This window comes from Engystomops pustulosus, chromosome 4 (genome assembly GCF_040894005.1).
Source record: "Engystomops pustulosus chromosome 4, aEngPut4.maternal, whole genome shotgun sequence".
NCBI classification, from domain to species: domain Eukaryota; kingdom Metazoa; phylum Chordata; class Amphibia; order Anura; family Leptodactylidae; genus Engystomops; species Engystomops pustulosus.
Window position 1 is genome coordinate 22,354,137 of NC_092414.1, and position 21,057 is coordinate 22,375,193.

General features: G+C 38.5%; 1 protein-coding gene across 2 annotated transcripts in view; it reads left to right on the plus strand.

Moving 5' to 3' along the window:
• Positions 1-21,057, plus strand: part of EBF1 (EBF transcription factor 1) — a 288,238-nt gene that overhangs the window by 31,128 nt on the left and 236,053 nt on the right. For both annotated transcript variants that reach the window (XM_072145484.1, XM_072145485.1), the window contains exons 5-6: positions 3,784-3,857; positions 12,226-12,294. In XM_072145484.1, coding sequence (XP_072001585.1) covers positions 3,784-3,857; positions 12,226-12,294 — 143 coding nt within the window. The remainder of the gene's footprint in view (positions 1-3,783; positions 3,858-12,225; positions 12,295-21,057) is intronic.

The window sequence follows — 21,057 nt, forward strand, 5'->3', positions numbered from 1 at the left end:
ATAGAACACACATCAGAATAAAAAGACACATGTGCCAGTCTGAAGTGGATCGGGTCTCTAGACGTGTTACAGGTTCATGTTTTTACCATGCTCTGATGTCTGAATTGAAAGGAAAATTGCACATGTCTTGTCGGTAGTGTGACTTGGCTCTGGGATCAGGAGGTGTGAGCTACGAGGAGAAGCCATGACAGGAATGTCAGCGCTTTCACTCTCTGTCTGCTGCAGGTGCATTGTTCTCTCATAACAAATGTTTAATAAGATGCTTGCTGGGAATGTGCGCTTAACATAGCGATCAAATGCCACACGCTTAGAAGAGAAATACCAATTATTACAGCAGTCCTCTTGTAAAATGTTCAGATCTAGCCGGAACATTCAGGATGTTTTACTGTCAACCAATCTAAGAGGACGGTACAGCTGACAATGTCTCTTTAGTTAGCAAAGCTTTCTTGTATCTTCTACGCTTACTGAAGTAGAATGGGGCTGTAGCTGTCTTATGACATGGTAGTTAGCATTAAGCCACACCCAGTTTATATGCAGCCACACCCACTCTCAAGAAAAATCGGTGACTCTTCTATTTGACTTCAATACTTTTTCTTATTTTTGACATGTTAATGTATACATTTCTTTAAGTTTTTGTTGTATTAGGACATATGTAACTATTTAAAAGCAAAAGAGTTCAAGGTCAAGTGCCCCTCTAAAGGTCACTTAAATATAAAGACTGTTGTCAAAGTTATAGAAGTAAGTTATGACAAAAATAACCATTCGGTTCCCTATGCCAGTGTCCCCATGACGATGGTTCCTCTCCGTTGGTCAGGCACTTTGTGGAGGTCTAATGACTATCAATTTCCACATAGCATGAACAGGTAGCCAGGATATATTTTATATATATATATATATATATATATATATATATATATAATATGTTAATGTGGACTGAGGTTTCCGATATAAAAGGGTGTATTGTGCTTTGCTGGAGAAAATCAACCTCAGGCTTTGGGCCTGTACCTTTAGTCATTCTCTGATTCATTCAGAGTAATGAGGGACATGATGTTTTTGGGATGCCCCCCCATCAACCCGAGTACAATACCAGAACCGAAACCCTATAATACACGAACAGACATTTAAATGAGGTGTTTGGATCACCAGAAGCTTCCCTTGCGACAACACCTCACATTTAGGGGTTTAAGAAGCCAGATCAGTGGCCATCGGCAGATTGGGGCAAACTGGCTTTAAGGCATGAGCTGTCACAATATGATCTCATTAATCTCATTTCTACCAAATTATAATTACCAAACTTTAAATTTAGACATTTGCTCTCCAGAGTGTCAGTGGGCCCAGGCTCCAACACAATAATCACTGAAGGAGACCCAGTTTGGAAGCTACTTGGGTCTATTTCTGAGGGGTTGATGAAACTTGGGCCCAATAATGATTTGATTTTTATGGCTTGAGAAACTCCAGTGTGATCTTAAGTTTGAGCTCTAAGTTTAAGCTCTAATTTCTAGTATACAAAGAATTGTCCTGTAATAGAATCTGTGTGTACCCCTCTATGGGGTATTTTCAGCTTTGGTCTTTGTGACATATCCACAAAATATGTCAAAAAGACAGATGGGGTCCCACCTCCAGATGGATACTGAGAACAAAGGTCCACTGACCCCCCTCCCACGGCTGAGCTGAACTGAGAGTTTTTTGCGCCCACACGGCTACTCTCCACTCATGTCTATGTGAGCATTCAAAATAGTCGAAGCTATATGCTAGGCTATAATCGTGGCTCCTCGAGACTTCAACAGAGAGTGGTTGCGCATGCGCAGAAATCTATCCATTTAGTGGGAAGGGGTCAACAAACCCCAATTCTGAGAAGGGTGCCAGTCCCAGAGGTGGGACTTATACCTATCATGTATTTATGACTTATTAAAGCACCATAAACCTTTTAACTAAAGGAAGTTATATACCTTTATGGTTAATTTAGTTGGTTGTAATCACCATTTTTGGTGAGTCTCCTATCTAGCATACCAAAGGCTGCTATAATATCTTATACAGTACACTCTGTATTACACCTGCAAATCACCTTCTGACCATGTATATCATGGGTGCATAGGCTATGTGCAGCATATTATACAGAAGTATTATGGAGGTGTGAACTCAACTCAAACTTATTTAGCGGTTTTAGTTGTATAATTGTTTAGTACACACTTTTAACTATTTGTTTTCCATTGTCTACAAATGGCCCACTTAATAATTGGCAATAACCTTTCATTCACCCACTTCAAAGACACAATACATTGCCCTCCCAGGTCTCAATGCTGTGTTGAGCTGTCCCTATCTAGTCCATTTTCTTTTGACTTTGCTGTGTTTGTTATACGCTTTGATATATAACCGCAATTGTTCAGTTTTTTTTTCTCCGTACCAGTCACTGATAACAATGTGAGAGGTTAAACTTCAGGCATTTCTATTTCTGGATCCCGCCATTAAACCCGTTTTTTTATTGTAACAATAACTATTTCTTTTGAAAAAAAAAACCCAACAAGGTTAGAAAAGCATGTTTTTATTGTGCGGCGTGTAAATTAGAAGTCTTGTTATTACATTGCAGCTAAATGAATCTGAGGAGGAATTTATACAACTGCTGCTTACTATTTCACTTTAGAGACCGTTTTATACGATGTAAAATTTATTAGTTATCACTATGTTTAGTATAAGGCAGCCATTACTATGAAGTAAAAACTAGTGCAAAGGTTTTGAAAAGAAGCTGCCCATAGCAACCAATCAGTAGGCTGCTTTAATGTCACAGCCTGGATTAGAAAAATGAGAGCTGTAATTTGATTGGGTACAGGAGAACTGTTTTTTTTTTTTTTAAAGAAGAACTTTATTAGGATCTGAACAATAAAGCTTTTACAAACACTGTCAGAGACTGACTTTGTTTGCCATAGAAAAAATCATAACATTTAGTATTGGGTACTATAAGAAATGAACTGTTATTAAACCATTTTTATAAATCTGTGTGAGTGACTTATTAGCATACTTAACAACATTTGGCAAGATTTACCAGGGAGAGTAAGGATTGGGCAAATATGCCATATGTATATATATATATATATATATATATATATATATATATATATATACAGGCAGTTCAGTTCCCGGGTTACGTACAGGATAGGTTCTGTAGGTTTGTTCTTAAGTTGAATTTGTATATAAGTCGGAACTGTATATTTTATAATTGTAACCCTAGCCAAATTTTTTTTTGGTCTCTATGACTATTGGATTAAAAATGTTGGATTGTCATCAGAACCAGGATTAACAATAAAGCTTCATTACAGACACCTGTGATAACTGTTACAGCTGTTTATTGTAGCCTAGAACTAAAGTACAGTAAATGACCAAAATCCAGAGGTCCGTTTGTAACGAAGGGTCATCTGTAAGTTGTGTGTTCTTAAGTAGGGGACCACCTGTATATATATTGGAAACATTTTTTTGGCATATCTCTACCATATTAGGTGCCTGAACAAATTCAATTTATCTCATAGATTTGCCCATCTTCCACGGCCTAGGAGGTGTCCGGTTTTGGGAGCCATCTTAAGTTGGGGACATATGCTTGCTTAAAGTGGACCAGTCAATGCTCCTGATATGTTCAATTTAGCAAATATTAATAACTCTTAACTCACTGTATTATATTGTTTCTCTGTAATTCTTCCTGGAAATGTATGAATATATGAATGTATAGAAGCTTGTATCAATCCTCAAAATTTCAGAAAGGTTCACTTATTTTGCTAATTTATCCCTCTACAGCCTATCATCTACGAAGGACAAGATAAGAACCCCGAAATGTGCCGCGTGCTGCTCACACACGAGATCATGTGCAGGTAATGATAACATTATAGCGCACAAGTCGCCATACTAGAAGCCATTTGGACATGCTGCTTAGCATATATACATATTATAATTTCGTTTTCTTCAATACTATCCTTCACAGCATCAATTTCGGATTCATTAGAATCTGTTGACACATGCCCTCTAGGTTGTATTAAGTCTCTTTCCACCTATAGTTTCAGGAATTTTCTTTTTGTAAGTGTAAATTGGTGTTAATTATGCATTTATACAGAAAAAATGTAATCGTTATACCTAAAAACTGGAGAATAAGTCCTGAAATAGGGCTATTTCACCCACGCACCACATGGTATGGAGGGCCGTTCAGGTGCAGTCTATGGCGCTATTATACGCCAGGGCGTTTCTGGGATCAAACTGCTACACCTGGATTTATCAGGGGACTGGTACTACTTAATAAGTGTGACAGCTTTCGGGGCAACACCATAGGTTGGCACACTAAACACCAGCGAATGATAAATATGCACCTATATATTCATGTACCTATTGGGGCACATTAATCATACGCTGGTGCACTTTGTGATGGTGCCACCGACCCCCTGTACTCAATATATCTATGAGGAGGCCTCCTAAAAAATCTCAGCGTGCAGCTGTGATGCGCCGGCAATGCACTTCTACACAGGTTTGACCTGTTGTGAAATTTCATCCTAGCCTGCGTATGAACAAGTGCAGGCTATAGGAAGTGCGCAGGCATTGGGCAGAAACATCCCTCAGGGGCCTGCTACTCAGCCAAGCACCGCCCCCTTCCTGCCAAACTGGTGTAGAGGGCGGAGTATTCACAATTCGAGGGTCAGCAGCAGGAATTGCAACTCAATTACATCTTGTACACCTGTTTTAGGCATACAAGTCATGTTAATCCCCCTCATTATCTATCTTTCTATGTACCTGTTGTCTATCTATCTGAAATAAAGGCCTCCCCACCTACCCTATAGTTCATATATCTACTTTTTGTTCCTCTATCTTTGTATCTACTGTATCTGTTTATTTATCTATCTATTGTTCAGATATGTATTTATCTATTGCATATCCCTCGTATCTATCCATCCATCCATCCATCCATCTATCCTGTCTATCTATCTATCTATCTATCTATCTCATATCTATCTATCTATCTATCTATCTATCTATCTATCTATCTCATATCTATCTATCTGTCTATCTCATATCTATCTATCTATCTATCTCATATCTATCTATCTATCTATCTGTCTATCTCATATCTATCTATCTATCTATCTATCTCATATCTATCTATCTCATATCTATCTATCTATCTGTCTATCTCATATCTATCTATCTATCTCATATCTATCTATCTATCTATCTATCTATCTATCTATCTATCTATCTGTCTATCTCATATCTATCTATCTATCTATCTATCTATCTATCTATCTATCTGTCTATCTCATATCTATCTATCTATCTATCTATCTATCTATCTCATATCTATCTATCTATCTGTCTATCTATCTGTCTATCTCATATCTATCTATCTATCTATCTGTCTGTCTATCTCATATCTATCTATCTATCTATCTGTCTGTCTATCTCATATCTATCTATCTATCTGTCTATCTATCTGTCTATCTCATATCTATCTATCTATCTATCTATCTATCTATCTATCTCATTGTCATTTTTCTGTTTCATTTATCTACAGCTATTTCCCCCAGTCTTTCTCTGTCTATTTTACATCCATGTATCATTTGATGTACAGCTATTTTATCTGTCTGGCTATTTTCTCATTTCTCATTTCAATTTTCTAGATAATCACAATCATTTGTGTGCATTTTATGTGGATAAGTTAGTGCTTTCCAGCAGGATATCCCCCAGATCTACTACATGCAGTATATCTATAGATGGACAATAAGAGTTGTGATTGACAGGCACTTAGCTCCCACTTGTGCTCGCACTCCCTTCCGCCCACACTGATGCATCACGTTACTTCTTGCTCCTGGTGTGGTTTGCAGTGTTTATCATCTTGTTGGGTTACTTTACTGATGGATTGGATTTTCCTTTTTCTAAATACAAAGAAGAGAAAAAGAAAAATCCACAGCTCTCAGCGGGGGGAATCATGAAGCTGTTGAAGGCAAATTACGCTATTTGTACAGTATACTTTAGACAGAAAAGCCATATTTAAAATGTCAGGCAGCTAATACAGGAGATTACCATTTTCCGCGTTGCCTACAGACGGGTAAGAAATGCTGTTTATTTACTTGGCGGCCAGGCATTAAACAAAGCTGCCACTTCTGCGCAGGCAAAGTTATTTGTTTAACCTTTTCAGTGCTGTATAATGCCAAACAGTGGTAAAATAATTTCCGGCATGTTAGAGTTTTGACATTTTTTTTTTTTTTTTACTCTGGATTAAAATGAAAACATCATTTTATGTATAGGATAGTAAATGGGATATATATTTATTATTTATTAATCATTTTAAAATAATATATTACCATATTTTAAAAAAGTGATTTCATTAATAATATGAGTATATTTTATAATTTATTCTATTCGTAATTTTATTCAATAGTTATTGTATTTATTTTTTTATATGCAATATTTTTAATAATAATAATAGCAATAATGTGTATATATAAATGATATAAATTATTAATATATGTATTGTTCATAATAATATTATTATATATTTACATATTAAGTTAAATAATAATATTAGTATAATTTATCCCCCTCCCCCCCAGTATAATGGTATGCTCCCGGTTCCCAATGTAAGATCTTTTACCAGACTCCCCCCCCACACACACACATACACCCCATGTGCCATTTATAATAACGGTGTCTTATTATATGTGCTGTCTTACTTTTATGTTTTAGGGGGCTGCATAGATCTGGTTTCTTTAATTCCTTTCACTATATGCTGTTAATAAAAGGGGCCCATTATCCAAACTTATAGAGGGGAGTAAGAAAGTGATAGAAAACTCTGGCTGCATCTTATCCCAGAAAGGATTGGGCATGTTCACACCAACATGTATGATCCTTTTTCTTCTGATATTTGCTGTTGGGTAAAATTGGAAAGGCCCCATTTGGTTAGTCCTGCACAAATTGGCATGTTACTGCCTGGTCAAATGTGAGTTTTCCAAATGTTGCCCAACAACAGATTCCAGAAGAGAAAAGGAATGTGCATGTCAGAGTCAACAGGCCCAATCCTCTTGTCCTCTTGATGGCCAGCTTTAGAGAACATGCACAGATCCATGTAGTACAGCATATTATATCACCAAGATTACTTAAGATTGCTGTGTGCCACGATATCTCATCTAAACTTCAGTGTTGGAAGGTCTAGAGAATCAGAGAATCCTACAGGGACCCAAGTTTATCCCAATACTGGATCCAAGAGGTCTAGCGGCAGAAAACCCAAATTCGAGGCTAAAAGAGCCTACTCCCTGGTTTTGATAAAATAATTACATCTCTTGGGCTGAAGGAACCTCAATCTGACACTACTGACTGCTAACTTATCTCTCCAGAAGAGAAAGATCAGGCAATTTGTTTCCAACCTGGCCAATGCTTATCTGACCACATTTCTGCCATCATCGGAGAATAGGGAGACTATATCCACTTTTGGTGCTTGACCAAACCCGATGAAATCAGCAGATTTGTAGTAATATGTAGGCAGCGGGCATTAGAAGTCTAGGGGCCACCCTATACCTCTAGGTGGCCTTGATCTCATACAAAGGGATACTTACGTAGAGACTTTAAGGAATTTGTCACGGTTTGTATGTCTGTATTCAAGCCATGACTTAGTCAGTTCCTGGTGCAGAACCAAGATTTGCGACTTCTTCACCCTCTACACCGATTGGGCGTTGAGGGAGCAGTGTCGGGCCATGTAGTGTGCCGGCACAGGGTATTTCTGCAGAAGTGCCTGGCGGTGCAACATATCCCACTGGCATTTGTCATGAGGGCGGGGCCTATTTATAGATTGAGCAGGTGCCAGGGGCAGGGGCACCATTATACATTGGCGCACTTAGTGCCAGCGTATGATAAATGTGCCCAATAGTACCATATGAAGACACCATACATCGGCACTTTGGGTCTCACCATTGTGGTGCCAGCCAAGCTGAATTTGTACCGTACATAAAACAGGGAATTGTGGGTAATGTAAGGCAACTCAAAATAACATGTGCAACTTATCAAAGAAGCTCGGTAACAAATGAGATAAAAAATACATAAGGATACAAATTGAAAGTAATAAAAATGGACCTTAAGTAAGAAAAAAATAATCAAAAATATTACTAGAAAATTTGATAAAATTGGATTAAAATTGAGATCCCATATATTTTACAATGCAATGTTCACACTTTCCCATCTACCTGCGCTCATATTGACTGATCGATTCTTAATTGGTCATTACTGATGATTACGTCCCTCAGTTTCTATACATCAGAATTTGACACGGGTCAGAAACCTCCCCCTTTTCGCCCCCCGGAGAAGGTAAGAAGCGTTAGTACGGTATCAGAGGATGAGGGGAAGTGCTGATTTTGCACAAGAGGTGCAAATGGAGCTTTGGTTATGAGCATAAAATTAGAGTCTGCTCACCATTAATCAGGGCGGCTAATTGCTATGCACGACCATTTGCCATATGGTGTGAGAGACAGCCGCTTCCCCCCAAGATGAAGCTCCCTGTAACCAGACATGAAATACTGGAAGCCCTCGGTTTGGAAATGGCTTGTTTTAGAGATTTAATCCCTAAACAACTTTCTGCAGGGCTTTCTGTCAAGACTAACAGCACAATAAAGCTTTGCATTTATGTGACAGAGGGAGGAAATTTATGGCCTACTAAAACATGGCTATGGTTAGCGCCTTGAATTCAGATGCACAGTGGGGTTTTTTCGGGTGCGGGATGATTGGTTAGTTAACTAACAGGTAAGAGGATCAAAGGTTCAAGTAGATGCAAGAGACTGGGAAATTTTGGTAAACTACTCAAAATATTTTCTCTGTTTCTGAGAGAGCTGTGTGACGAATTGGCTTCTATTATGGCTCTTGAAGGGGTTGTCATTCAGAGCAAATCAGCCTAGTTATATATGAAGACATCACTTTTGCTATTATAGTTGCAAAGCTTTTGATAAATGCAAAGGGAGGCTTTACCCATAATGCAATTGCATGGGGACATGGGGTATGAGGGAACCACAAATTGACGGGATGGAAGTTTTCTTAGTTTGATTTATTTGGGAATCAAGATGCCAACCCAACTGTATTGGCCTCCTTGTTGGCCCCATAACTTTACTCATGACCTCAGAAATTCTGAACCTGCCCCATTATATATATTTTAAGAATGTTCATTTAAAGGGGTTATACAAAGCCTGACCGTTATCCCCTATCTGAGGGCTGGGGGTGTGACTGCTGGGACCCCCACCAATTACGAGAATGAACTTTCACTGATCATGAAAACGAGGGTTGATCATATGTACTGCCGCTCTATTCAAAGCTATGGAAGCACCAGAAATTGCTGAGCACAGTACTCGGTATCTCAAGCATTCCCATTTACTGTCTATGAGAGCGCTGGTGATACCTGAGCGCTGTTCTCAGCAATTTACTGTACTCCTGTAATATTAAATGCAGTGGCAAGATGCATGCTTGACCTATCGCTTCACAAATTAATGTTGACACTAATACTCCTAATTGGTGATGTTCCTTTCTCATGATTGTTGGGGATCCCAGCAGTTGGACCTTGGTACAACCCCTTTAATAATAATAATAATTCCTTTATTTATATAGCGCACACAGATTACGCAGCGCTGCACAGAGTTTGCCAATTCGGTCCCTGTCCCCAATGGGGCTCACAATCTAATCAACCTATCAGTATGTTTTGGAGTGTGGGAGGAAACCGAAGGACCCGGAGAAAATCCACGCAAACACAGAGAGAACATACAAACTACTTAAAGAATATCTATCACCTCCCTTGACTGTCTGTTTCAGTAATTATTTGTATTGGCTATGAAGTAATAATTCTGAATCATATTTTCCCAGATATCTTGTGTTGTTCCTCTATTATTCCTCCTGGATTTTATTGATAAATTGACTCCAGTTGTTACCAATCTCCTAGTAGATAGGTTGTGGCCATACACAATCTAGTATTAGACCGGAGTAGGACGCACCCCCAACACACTAAGGAAGAGTAACAGAGGAACGGAACAACAATACAAGTATTTACTGTCAGTAGAGATGACTGATTATCCTTAAAATCAATGAAATACCTAAAAACCCACCATTATGGCTTCTATGGGTAACTATTTCATGCAGCCGCTCAACGTTCCCAAAATGTAATCCTATTCCTTCTCTATGCCTTGCACCAGGTCTAAACTTTTCAGCTCCGTACACACAGCTCTCTATCTCCCTTATCCCTTAAATAAACATCCCTGCCATAAAGGGACGGGGCCATCCACAACTCTGTGTGTCACATATGGCGCAACCTTGTAGAAATGGGCTGCATTGTGTGCGAGATCAAGGACGGCCATAGAGATGACTTTGTTGGACTCTGCAGGGCATAGAGTGGCATTAGTCCAGCTGGCAGGGGGTAGCTGAGGTTAGAAGTCAGTGCTGAGCCTTGGCAAGGCTGGCGCTGCGCTCTCCGGAGTCATTATTTATTACAAGTCAGGTCCTTTCCACTATTCTAGTCACAGGGACAAATGACTTCCCTAAATGAGTCTTTGGGTAAAGTACATTGTGTGTATAGTTTTAGCTCACTGTAAAGATTAATGAAATACGCAATTGTCCTGGTGGCCGAATTACCACGTTCTACAGAAAATCTTGAAGGAGTGACTACAAGAGCCATTAATCTCTATTTCTGGTTTTAGCTTTTTTTTGTTTTTCATGATCTATTTTGTCCTCTATATTAAATGTTATACCTTTCTTTCCCATAGAATGCCTGGAACTAGTAGTATCCTAAAACTAGTATCAAATGTATTTTAATTCCACCCAAAAAATTCCGAAATCTGTTCATCTGGTTCATGAATATTTAGCAGCTTTGCAATACTGCCGGAACTACTGGCGTTTTTTTGTCCCGTTCATACAAAAAGTCGCCGAAAACAAAAAGCTAAATTACATATCACATCCAAGTGCCGCTGTGCACCTAATCAATTTGGTGTTTGTCCCTTAAAAATCCATTAACCCATTCAAAAGATATAGCCCTCAGAAGATTATATGTGACTTAGTGCATACTAGTCATGGGGGAGGTTCACAGCACATGGAGACACACCCCCGAGGAAATAAAAGGTTACCGCCCCCTCGCTACTATGAGCTAATATACAACTTCAGGGGGCTATATCCTTTGAATGGAGGGACGGATTTTAAAAGAACAAACACCAAATTGCTCAGGGGTATGGCGGCATTCACATGAGGTGGGTCATTCTGTATTTTGTACTTGATGACATATTTGTCATATTTGTAGTTAAATAATCATAATAAACTTATATGCCCCCTTTACTCCAGCACCAGAAGTCCAGTGCAAGTCCCTGAAGCTCCTATTCCACTATCATACAGGAGTCGGGACTGAACCACTGGTGCTGGAATGGAGATTATAGGTGAAGTGCTACAGTTAAAGGGTTTGTCCAGTGGTTGAAAGACATGGCTGCTTTTTTACAAAAACAGCTCCTCTCCTGAGCATGGGTAGTTAATGGTATTGCAAATAAGCTCCATTCATTTCTACACAGCTGAGCTGCAATACCAACACAAGCCATGCTCCGGTGTGGCGCTGTTTTTGGAAGAAAGTAGCCATGTTTTTCAATCTCCCAAACACCCCTTTAAGAAACTTATGTGTGAACTAGATACCTGGGATGATCTATCAAAAATATATTCTCCCCTAGAAGAAAATAGGTCATAACCTATGTTTTTTTTAATGGCAAAATCTGCACTTTACATAGAGATTTCATACCATGGATTCAATTAGTGAAATTTGCAAGAAAATTCTGATAAATTACACGAAAATGGTGAATATTTTCTGTACAAATTTTTACCGCTTTGTGTAAATGGGGTATTGGGTCATAACTGGCAAGAGTCACCGTGAGCATTTTTTAAATACATTTTTTAATGAAATATAAGCGTTTCGCTTACTTTATGGAAAATCATTGTAAATTTGACGTAAAATCAGTATTTTGAGGGCAATTTGCTCATTTACCCGTGTGGCTCGGTGGCCTAATAAGCTGGCAGCTGTGCTGGACGAGGTTACAGCAAGTAATTAGCCCCCATGCGGCCTTAACGTGTTTTCTGACACAGCTTCCAGGTAGCAGGATGCCGCTAATGTCGCTGCAATCTGATCCCGCTGTCTCGATGAGGCAGAATTTGCAGTACAGCCATATTACTGAAACCTATTCTTGTTTTTTTTTCCCTCCGCAGTCGCTGTTGTGATAAGAAGAGCTGTGGGAATCGGAACGAGACACCCTCCGATCCGGTGATTATTGACAGGTTGGAGCTGCCTTTATTTCTTCTCCATTGCTGAGCCTCATTACAATGAAACACCTGCCCCATGCCGCTTCGGCGAGTGGGTGTCGGGCAGATGAAAGCAGCAGCGACGGTTGGGTATAGCGCACCGCGGTGGCGTTAGAGGAGCGAGCAGTCAGCCATGTAACACCATCCATGCCATTTATGGCATCTACCCCATTATCTAGGACAATCTCTAATTGCTTCTCAAACTTAGTAAAGGTTCGGAAAGCGATCATCGGAACTTACTGTACAACCGCAAAACACACACTCACCTATGGGTACAATTATAGTTGGAGATGTCACTTTGTCTTCTATCATAATAAAGTCATTTCGAAATCAGAATCCATATTTGATGAACATTTTTCAAGATGGCTTCCAGGGGCGTTACCCATCTGGTAGCCACTCTACATTAAAAAAGGTTAACCAGTCACTACAAGTAATAACCTATCCACAACTTGATGATCGGTGGGGGACCCAGTGGTGGAAACATTTCCCCAAATGAATGGAATGGCAGGTCAAGCATTCATCACACATGATAGGGGACAGCAATGGGGGTCTGTTCTACCCCAGATTGATGGTCAAGACATGGAACTCTGCCTGACTCCATCGCCATCAGTGCTATAGAGATGAATAGAGTAGCAGTGCACACGTTCTTGTGATCCACCACTGGGACTCCCACCGATCTGTATGTATCCCCCTATTCTGTGGATTGGGTAAAATGTGCTACAATGTGCTGGATAACCAATGAACCAACCCCAAAGCAAAGTCTGTAGATGTCCCCCAACTATAAGGTACTGGGCTCTTCATATAAAGAGATGAGCCTTATGTCCCCTGAGGGCTTCTGGGCCTGGGTGTGACCTTCTACAACCCCCTCAATATATACTACAATCATTTATACCAAAATGTGGCAAGTATTTGACACACCCATGTATTAAAGAGGACTGTCTCCAGTTTTCATTCTATGGCTACACCTCCTCTCTCATCCATTTGTCAACTCTTCTGGCCTTCGGTTCTGGACAGTCATCATTGTCATCGGAAATGACTACAGTCACTCTAGTTCCCTTTATTATGGAGACCAGCAAAAAATGTTAATGGTCTTTTTGGGAATTTACCTTTGTAAAAAAACAAGGGACCGTCACTGCTGCTTTCACAGTCAGGCCAAAGACCACCCATTGCCTACACATACATGTTAAGAGGTCATTTTGTGTCCTCATTTCCCATGACAAAATGTTCTTAAAACCTTTACTATTTGGCCATTGAACACTGTACATAGTGCACAACCCTTCATCTTGAGCTTAGAATATATTTTTGGGAACTTACAACAAAATGGCCGTCTTCTCGGCACTGGGTGGTCGATGCCTTTATAAAACTTGCAGAATTTATTTGCATTGAATTCCCTGGTGGTGTTGGTTTATTGGAGGCCAATTTTGGAAGTAATCTTGGTGTATGTCATGTCTTAAGTTTCTTATGGAAGGATGTTTGGGGTCGGAGAGAAGGTCTACCGAGCTTGTTGGCTAATTGTTGGCACCAAGGTGTGCACCAAAGCCCTGCACCAAGAGAAATTTCGGACTATTCTCTTAACTTCTGGTCAAGCGTTGGCTAAATGTGTTCTCTGGTGTTTTTCCTGTGTTTTTAATGTCTTTGGACCATGGACTTCCTGATGAAGAAGTCATCAGTATGGCTTCATGATAAGATTTCCGTTATTTTAACTCAAGTTTTTAGGAATTCTGGAAAACCCTTTGGTCTAAAGAACAGGCAAAGGAAAAAGGAAGTCTACTTACCCTACTCAGGTTCTCAGTTCCTGGGTCACTCCGGTATTTCTGGTCTTCGACACCTGCACCTGATGTTCTACAAGGCAAATGAGTGGAACTTGGACCATGGGACGTAGACGAAGTGATATCCCATGGTCCAAGCAACATGGCGGAAAGAAGTCCTATGAAATTCCTACTGGACACATTTCGAAGACCAGAACTACTGGAATAGGGAGCACGCTTTCATTTTATTTCTCAAAGGGTATTCGAGATCTCCTGAAAAACCTCTTTCATCATTTATGGACAGTGATCTGTGTGAGTGAGTTATATATTTCATCGTTCCATTCATTATCTTTGATTTGCTATATTACTATATAATAACGTGCACGTCGTCTACATATGTTCCTCTGTTTTCAAAATTTGAGTTCAAAAATATCATTTAAATTGTGTATTTCTGTATTTTTACAAACAGAAATTGTACTTTTTTTGTGGTGGGAGAATTTGGAACGAAAAAAAATTAAAAAAAAATGTCTGATTTTATGTGAAATATGTAAAGGTTTTCAGAAGCAGCGCCACTCTGATCCATAGGCTGTGCCTGGTATTGCAGTTTATGGATTTTGCTGGTGATGAATGGAGGATGCTGATTTATGGAGAAGGATCTCAGCTCATGAATGTTTAGTATTGTGTTAAAAATGTTCTAGAGAAGGGTCTACAAGATGGGCAAAGGCTTTGAGACCCAGGTTGTCCCAGCTACTGGATTCTATGCTTTTATACATACTAGAAGGGGAACAAAAAAGGGTTGGATGGGTATAAAAATCGGTGGGTCATCCAATCTTAAAGGGTGTGATTGGAGCTTAAAGGGGTTGTCCCAAATTAAAAATTACCGCAGTCAGCCATATTTTGGAAATAAGTGTCAGTTATCTTAGGGCAACCCCTTTAAAAATTTTGGTAACCCTCTATCTTCAATTTTAAACCAACAAGTCCACTATTATTTTTTAATGAACATGTATATAATTTGACAAACTATTAAATTTTTTTTCAAAAATGGATTCCATAACAGTGTTACGTTACATTTTCACCCGGAACGGAGATCGCTCCCCCGATCCATCTCTAGGTCATTAGAAACACGGCAGCTTGTGAACAAATCTCCATTTTTTTTCTCCTGGTGGCCACATTGAATTAGACGTTGGCAATTAATTAGCCGCCCATTGACACTGACAAGTCGTCCCCTAATAAATACATTGTAAATGAGTTTGTGCACCTCCACATTCAGGGACGTGCACGGAATATATTACGGGCTGCTGGAAGGTGGAATATCTCCGGCCAAAGTTGACTTTTTTTTATTGTTGTTTTTTTTTTTTTACATTTTTTTTTCTCAACCGGCCTCACTGGTTTATGGAATGTGTCTGTCAACGAGTAGGAATGGTCTGTGTAAGGAACTAATCTGTGAAAAAATCCCTGGAGGAAACGGCCGCAGCTCCGAGCAAATCCACTGTATCCCCATTTAACGATACACAACATCTGAATTATGTCTACATAAAAATGGCAGCTTGTGTAATAGGAGACGGGTCCGGGGGTTGGTTGTCATTTATGTTTTTATATCTAGCACTACTGAGAAAAGAGGGATATATATATATATATGTATAAGAGTATATGGCTGTAGTGGTTGCATATCATATCTATCTATCTATCTATATCATATCTATCTATCTATCTATCTATTTCATATCTATCATCTATCTATCTATCTCATATCTATCTATCTATCTCATATATATCTATCTCATATCTATCTCATATCTATCTATCTCATATCTATCTATCTATCTATCTCATATCTATCTATCTATCTCATATCTATCTATCTATCTCATATCTATCTATCTATCTCATATCTATCTATCTATCTCATATCTATCTATCTCATATCTATCTATCTATCTATCTATCTATCATCTATCTATCATCTATCTATCTCATATCTATCTATCTCATATCTATCTATCTCATATCTATCTCATATCTATCTCATATCTATCTATATCTATCTATCTATCTATCTATCTCATATCTATCTAACTATCTATCTATCTCATATCTATCTACCTATCATCTATCTATCTATCTATCTCATATCTATCTCCTATCTATCTATCTATCTATCTATCTATCTATCTATCTATCTATCTATCTATCTATCTATCTATCTATCTATCTATCTCATATCTATCTATCTATCTCATATCTATCTCATATCTATCTATCTATCTATCTATCTATCTATCTATCTCTCCTGTATGTATTTTCCATCCATTCTCCCATATTTCTCTATTCTCTAAGTCATTATATGAATTTCCCCACTGTGGGACTAATAAAGGATTATCTTATCTTATCTTATCTATCTCATATCTATCCATCTATCTATCTATCTATCTATCTATCTATCTATCTATCTATCTATTATCTATCTATCTATCTCATATCTATCTATCTATCTATTATCTATTATCTATTATCTATCTATCTATCTCATATCTATCTATCTATCTATCTATCTATCTCATATCTATCTCTCTATCTATCTATCTATCTATCTATCTATCTATCTATCTATCTATCTATCTCTCTCATATCTATCTATCTATCTATCTCCTATCTATCTATCTATCTATCTATCTATCTATCTATCTATCTATCTATCTATCTATCTCATATCTATCTCTCCTGTATGTATTTTCCATCCATTCTCCTATATTTCTCTATTCTCTAAGTCATTATAATTAACGGATCATAAACTTCACATCAGAACTTTCTGTACATTTTCCACCTATTATTTCTGTCTTGTTTATTATTTTCCCTTCTCTCCTTCCCGTTGTTGTACTGTGGCGAATTATTAGTTCCTGTATGGGGCTTTTTCGCCGCTCTTTAGTTAGGCCTTACGTAATTGGATATATCGTCGCACTGTCCTGTTCTCATTACTGGTTTCTGTGTATTAACCCTCCTTTGAGTGTGGAGAGTGTACAGTGCATTAACAAGGACTGACAGTAAAAAGGCCCCGATCACCAGGGCGTGAAATTGTTACTTTTTAAGATATGCGGCCTTTTCTACAACTAGCAAACCGGATCAGCTTGTTAATTTTCTTCTGTTTTATCTAAGATTTTGAGGATTCCTGGGAAATTATATAGAATATTGCAGATATTGCGGATAGTCTGGGTTCTTTTCTTTAAAAAAAAAAAAAATTAACATGCATGTTGCTTTATATGAACTATTAATCTACGGAATGAGATAATTAAACATAACATGCTGAAATTAACGAGAAAAAATATTTAAAAATATTTTGTGAATATCTTTAAAAAATTCTTTTTTAAATAGTCTGAAATTCTAAATATTTGAACAGTTGAACTTACCGATAGCTGCTGACTTTCTAAATTGCCTACAGTGCCCCTAAAGGCAAAGCTAGGTATTACAGCGTGACCATGGCCATGGAAATTATAATAGGACGTGGTTGGGTATTCCATCTTTATATGGAGGCTAATAGATTATGGAACTAAAAGTAGATGATTCCTTTAAAGGGGTTTTCCAGAATTTAAAAAAAAACCCATATCTCTCTAATCTGAAAACAGGTTGAGAACGGTGTTGCAGTTCACTTTATTCCAATGTCAGACACGGGATGGGTGATTCTGGGGAAAAATCTATATACCTTTAAAGATTGATCTTATCTATGCCAAGTCATAGATCCAAATAGGTTTAAAGGAGTTGTCCAGAGGTTAAAAAACATGGTTACTCTTTCCCCCCCAAAACAGCGCCACACCTGAGCATGGTTTGTGCCGGTATTGCAGCTCTGCACACACCATACTCAGGCCAATGCAATACTGGCACAAACCACGGTCAGGCGTAGCGCTGGTTTTGGAATATTTGCCATGTTTTTCATCTTCCGGACAAACCCTTTCAATAACAGCTAGGATTTATGAAAACTTTGTCAAAATATTAAATAAACTAAAAGTAATTAACCATTACTTTTTTTTTTTTAATGAAAACAGTGCCAACTTTTTTCATAGGCCGATTCTGGTACTGCAACTCTTGAAAAGGGGTGACTGCAATACCAGATGCAACCTATAGACAGGGTGGCGCTGTTTTTGGTATTAAAAAAAAAGCTAGATATTTATTAACCCTTTAATTGCTGTATTTCTACATGAATGCCGGTTTTTGCCCATATATGTTATTATTTATTATTATTCTATGCATAAACGTGTAATTGCACTTATGCGCTTTCCTGGTTGACTGCCAGGTCCGTGTAATGAATGAGTCACTTCTACAAGAGGCGTTGATGTAAAAAAATTATTTTCTTTTGGAGACCACTTGATAATGGTTAGTTATGGAGCGGAGTGAATGTGATAACAGCGCCATTAGTCAGTGATTTATTATCATCGTAACGGTAAGGCCTCTTGCACACTAGCGTTGCGTTTCACGTGCGGGTGCAATGCGTGAAAAACTGACGTTTTGGCTGCGTTTTTGTTCCATTTTTCCTTGGAGTAATTTGCGTTTTTTTTGCGTTTTCGGCGCATTTTTGACGCGCGATTCAATGGGAGACTCGAGCATATTTCAAAGGGACCATGGTTTGGGATTAAAATGTGTTATTTAATTGAAAAATAATGTCTTCTGATAATTTGCAAACATCGGCGATCTATTCTTCACTGTTCCGCGCGTATATTATCTCCCGACAATTTAGCAGATGTGAAGAACAGTGAAGAATAGAATAAAAACATTGTACACAGTGAACACAGTGAACACAGGATCATTTAAGATAAAAACACAGTGCAGAACACAGTGCAGAATAGATTACAGATGTTCGGCACATCTGCTTACTTGTCGGGAGATACGCGCGGAACGGCGCGAACAAAATAGCATGTGAAGAACAATATATATGTGTGTGAAGAACAAATTGCAGATGTTTAAATACATCTGCAATGTCTTCTTCACACATATATATTGTTCTTCACATGCTATTTTGTTCGCACCGTTCCGCGCGTATCTCCCGACAAGTAAGCAGATGTGCCGAACATCTGTAATCTATTCTGCACTGTGTTCTGCACTGTGTTTTATCTTAAATGATCCTGTGTTCACTGTGTTCACTGTGTACAATGTTTTTATTCTATTCTTCACTGTTCTTCATTGTGTTTTTTTAATTAAATGCTCGATCGCGAGCAGGGGAAATAATGTTATTCTGGTCACCTAGCAACCCTTACGTTTAAAACGCATTGCACTCGCATTGCACTTGCAATGATTGCGAGTGCAATGCGTTCTTGATGCATCTCCATAGACTTGAATGGGGCGTGAAAAACGCGCGTGACCCGCAAAAATAGAGCATGCTGCGATTTTGACGCGCGTGCAAACGAACGCAAGCACGCGCGTTAAAAACCACGCTAATGGAGAAAGACCCATTGAATACAATGGGACAGAGTGCAATGCGAGTTCTGAGCGTCAAATGCACGCGCAGAACTCGCGCGTGAAAAACGCCAGTGGAGAAGGGGCCTTAGAATGATTCATACACAATACTTAGAACATTTCTATACATACACTATACGTGTAATGGTGTCACTGTATACACGGCATATCAGGGAATAATAGCATGTGTTAATATATTATGAATCATATGGTAATGTTATCATATGATATCAGCATTACATACTCCAAATCACCACACCCACCCAAAAAAAAATTGTCCGAGCAATGACCTATATTTGCTTTTGTTACATTTTTAAACATTTTTTCTTACATTTGTAGATTTTTTTTTTACATTAATGATTGACCACACCTTAAGAAGTTACAAAATACACCTCCAAATATAGTTAAAAGCAATGCCCCACCCATAGCCCTGGTACCTCCCTATTTTTTTTTTACGTTTCCACTAAATGAGGACCTGTCAAGTTGACTTGGGAACCTAAACCAACTATTTATCTTTATGGACCTGTGGTTTAGGGTCCCAAATCGACCTCTATGTAGGCTGTATGTGGGGAAAATGTAGAAAAAGCTAACTTTTATACTTACGTAGATGTGAGTCCAATGAACATTGGACTCACATCTGCAGATCTGGCGCCGGTGCCTCCTCTCGTGAAGCCTTTATAATACCCCATCTTCAATACTCATGAGGAGTTAAGTATTAATGTTTTTTTATATACCCCCCCCCCTTTAATAAACATACAAGGCAATTTGAGACACTAAACCACTGTCCCATAAGGACCTGTGGGTGGTTTAATGCCCTCAAACGTTTTTACATGGTTCCCTTTAAGAAGAAGGCATTTGGATAGTCTTTTGATGGTGTAGGCAGTGTTGGACCGGTGCTAATTAAATGATTCTAGGTGTTCCTACACTACATCCACCCCTAGTAAAAAAAAACCCTCTGGTAGCCTCCAAATTCATTTGTCTTCTGCTTAATCTTTGAAAGCTCATTATTGGGTTTGAACCTGGGTCTGGCAAAGGATCCTCCGGTACTCCAGTGGGCTTGATGCAGCTATATGTCACCCAATAGAAAAAGTTTGGGCAACCAAAGTTAGGGTTTTCTTCAGAGAAATCGGGGCTTCATCAGTTAGATACACCGCCCTTATGGTGACAAGATACACCTATTTGAAAATATAAACCCTTCAATTTTGATTGGCTGAGAAATGCATAACAATTATTTGGAGTTGTCTAAAGGGTGTCCTAAAAAACTTTCTTGGTTCAATATTTCTTGGTCTGATATATCACTTTATTAAAGGAATTTGGGAAACATTTGTAAAGGGTTCTGTTTAGTTGATACGAAGATTACTGGAATCACCGTTTCGTTAGGGGAAGGAATATTCAAAACTGGGGCAATCCTTTCTAGAAACTCTAAATTTCCCATGATGTAAAAATGTGTATTTAAAGCAAAACAATGTAGGTTCATTAGGTTCATTTACATAATGCCTCCTACGGTGCCAGGGATTTAGTCATACTTACTTACCTATGTGGTTGGAAT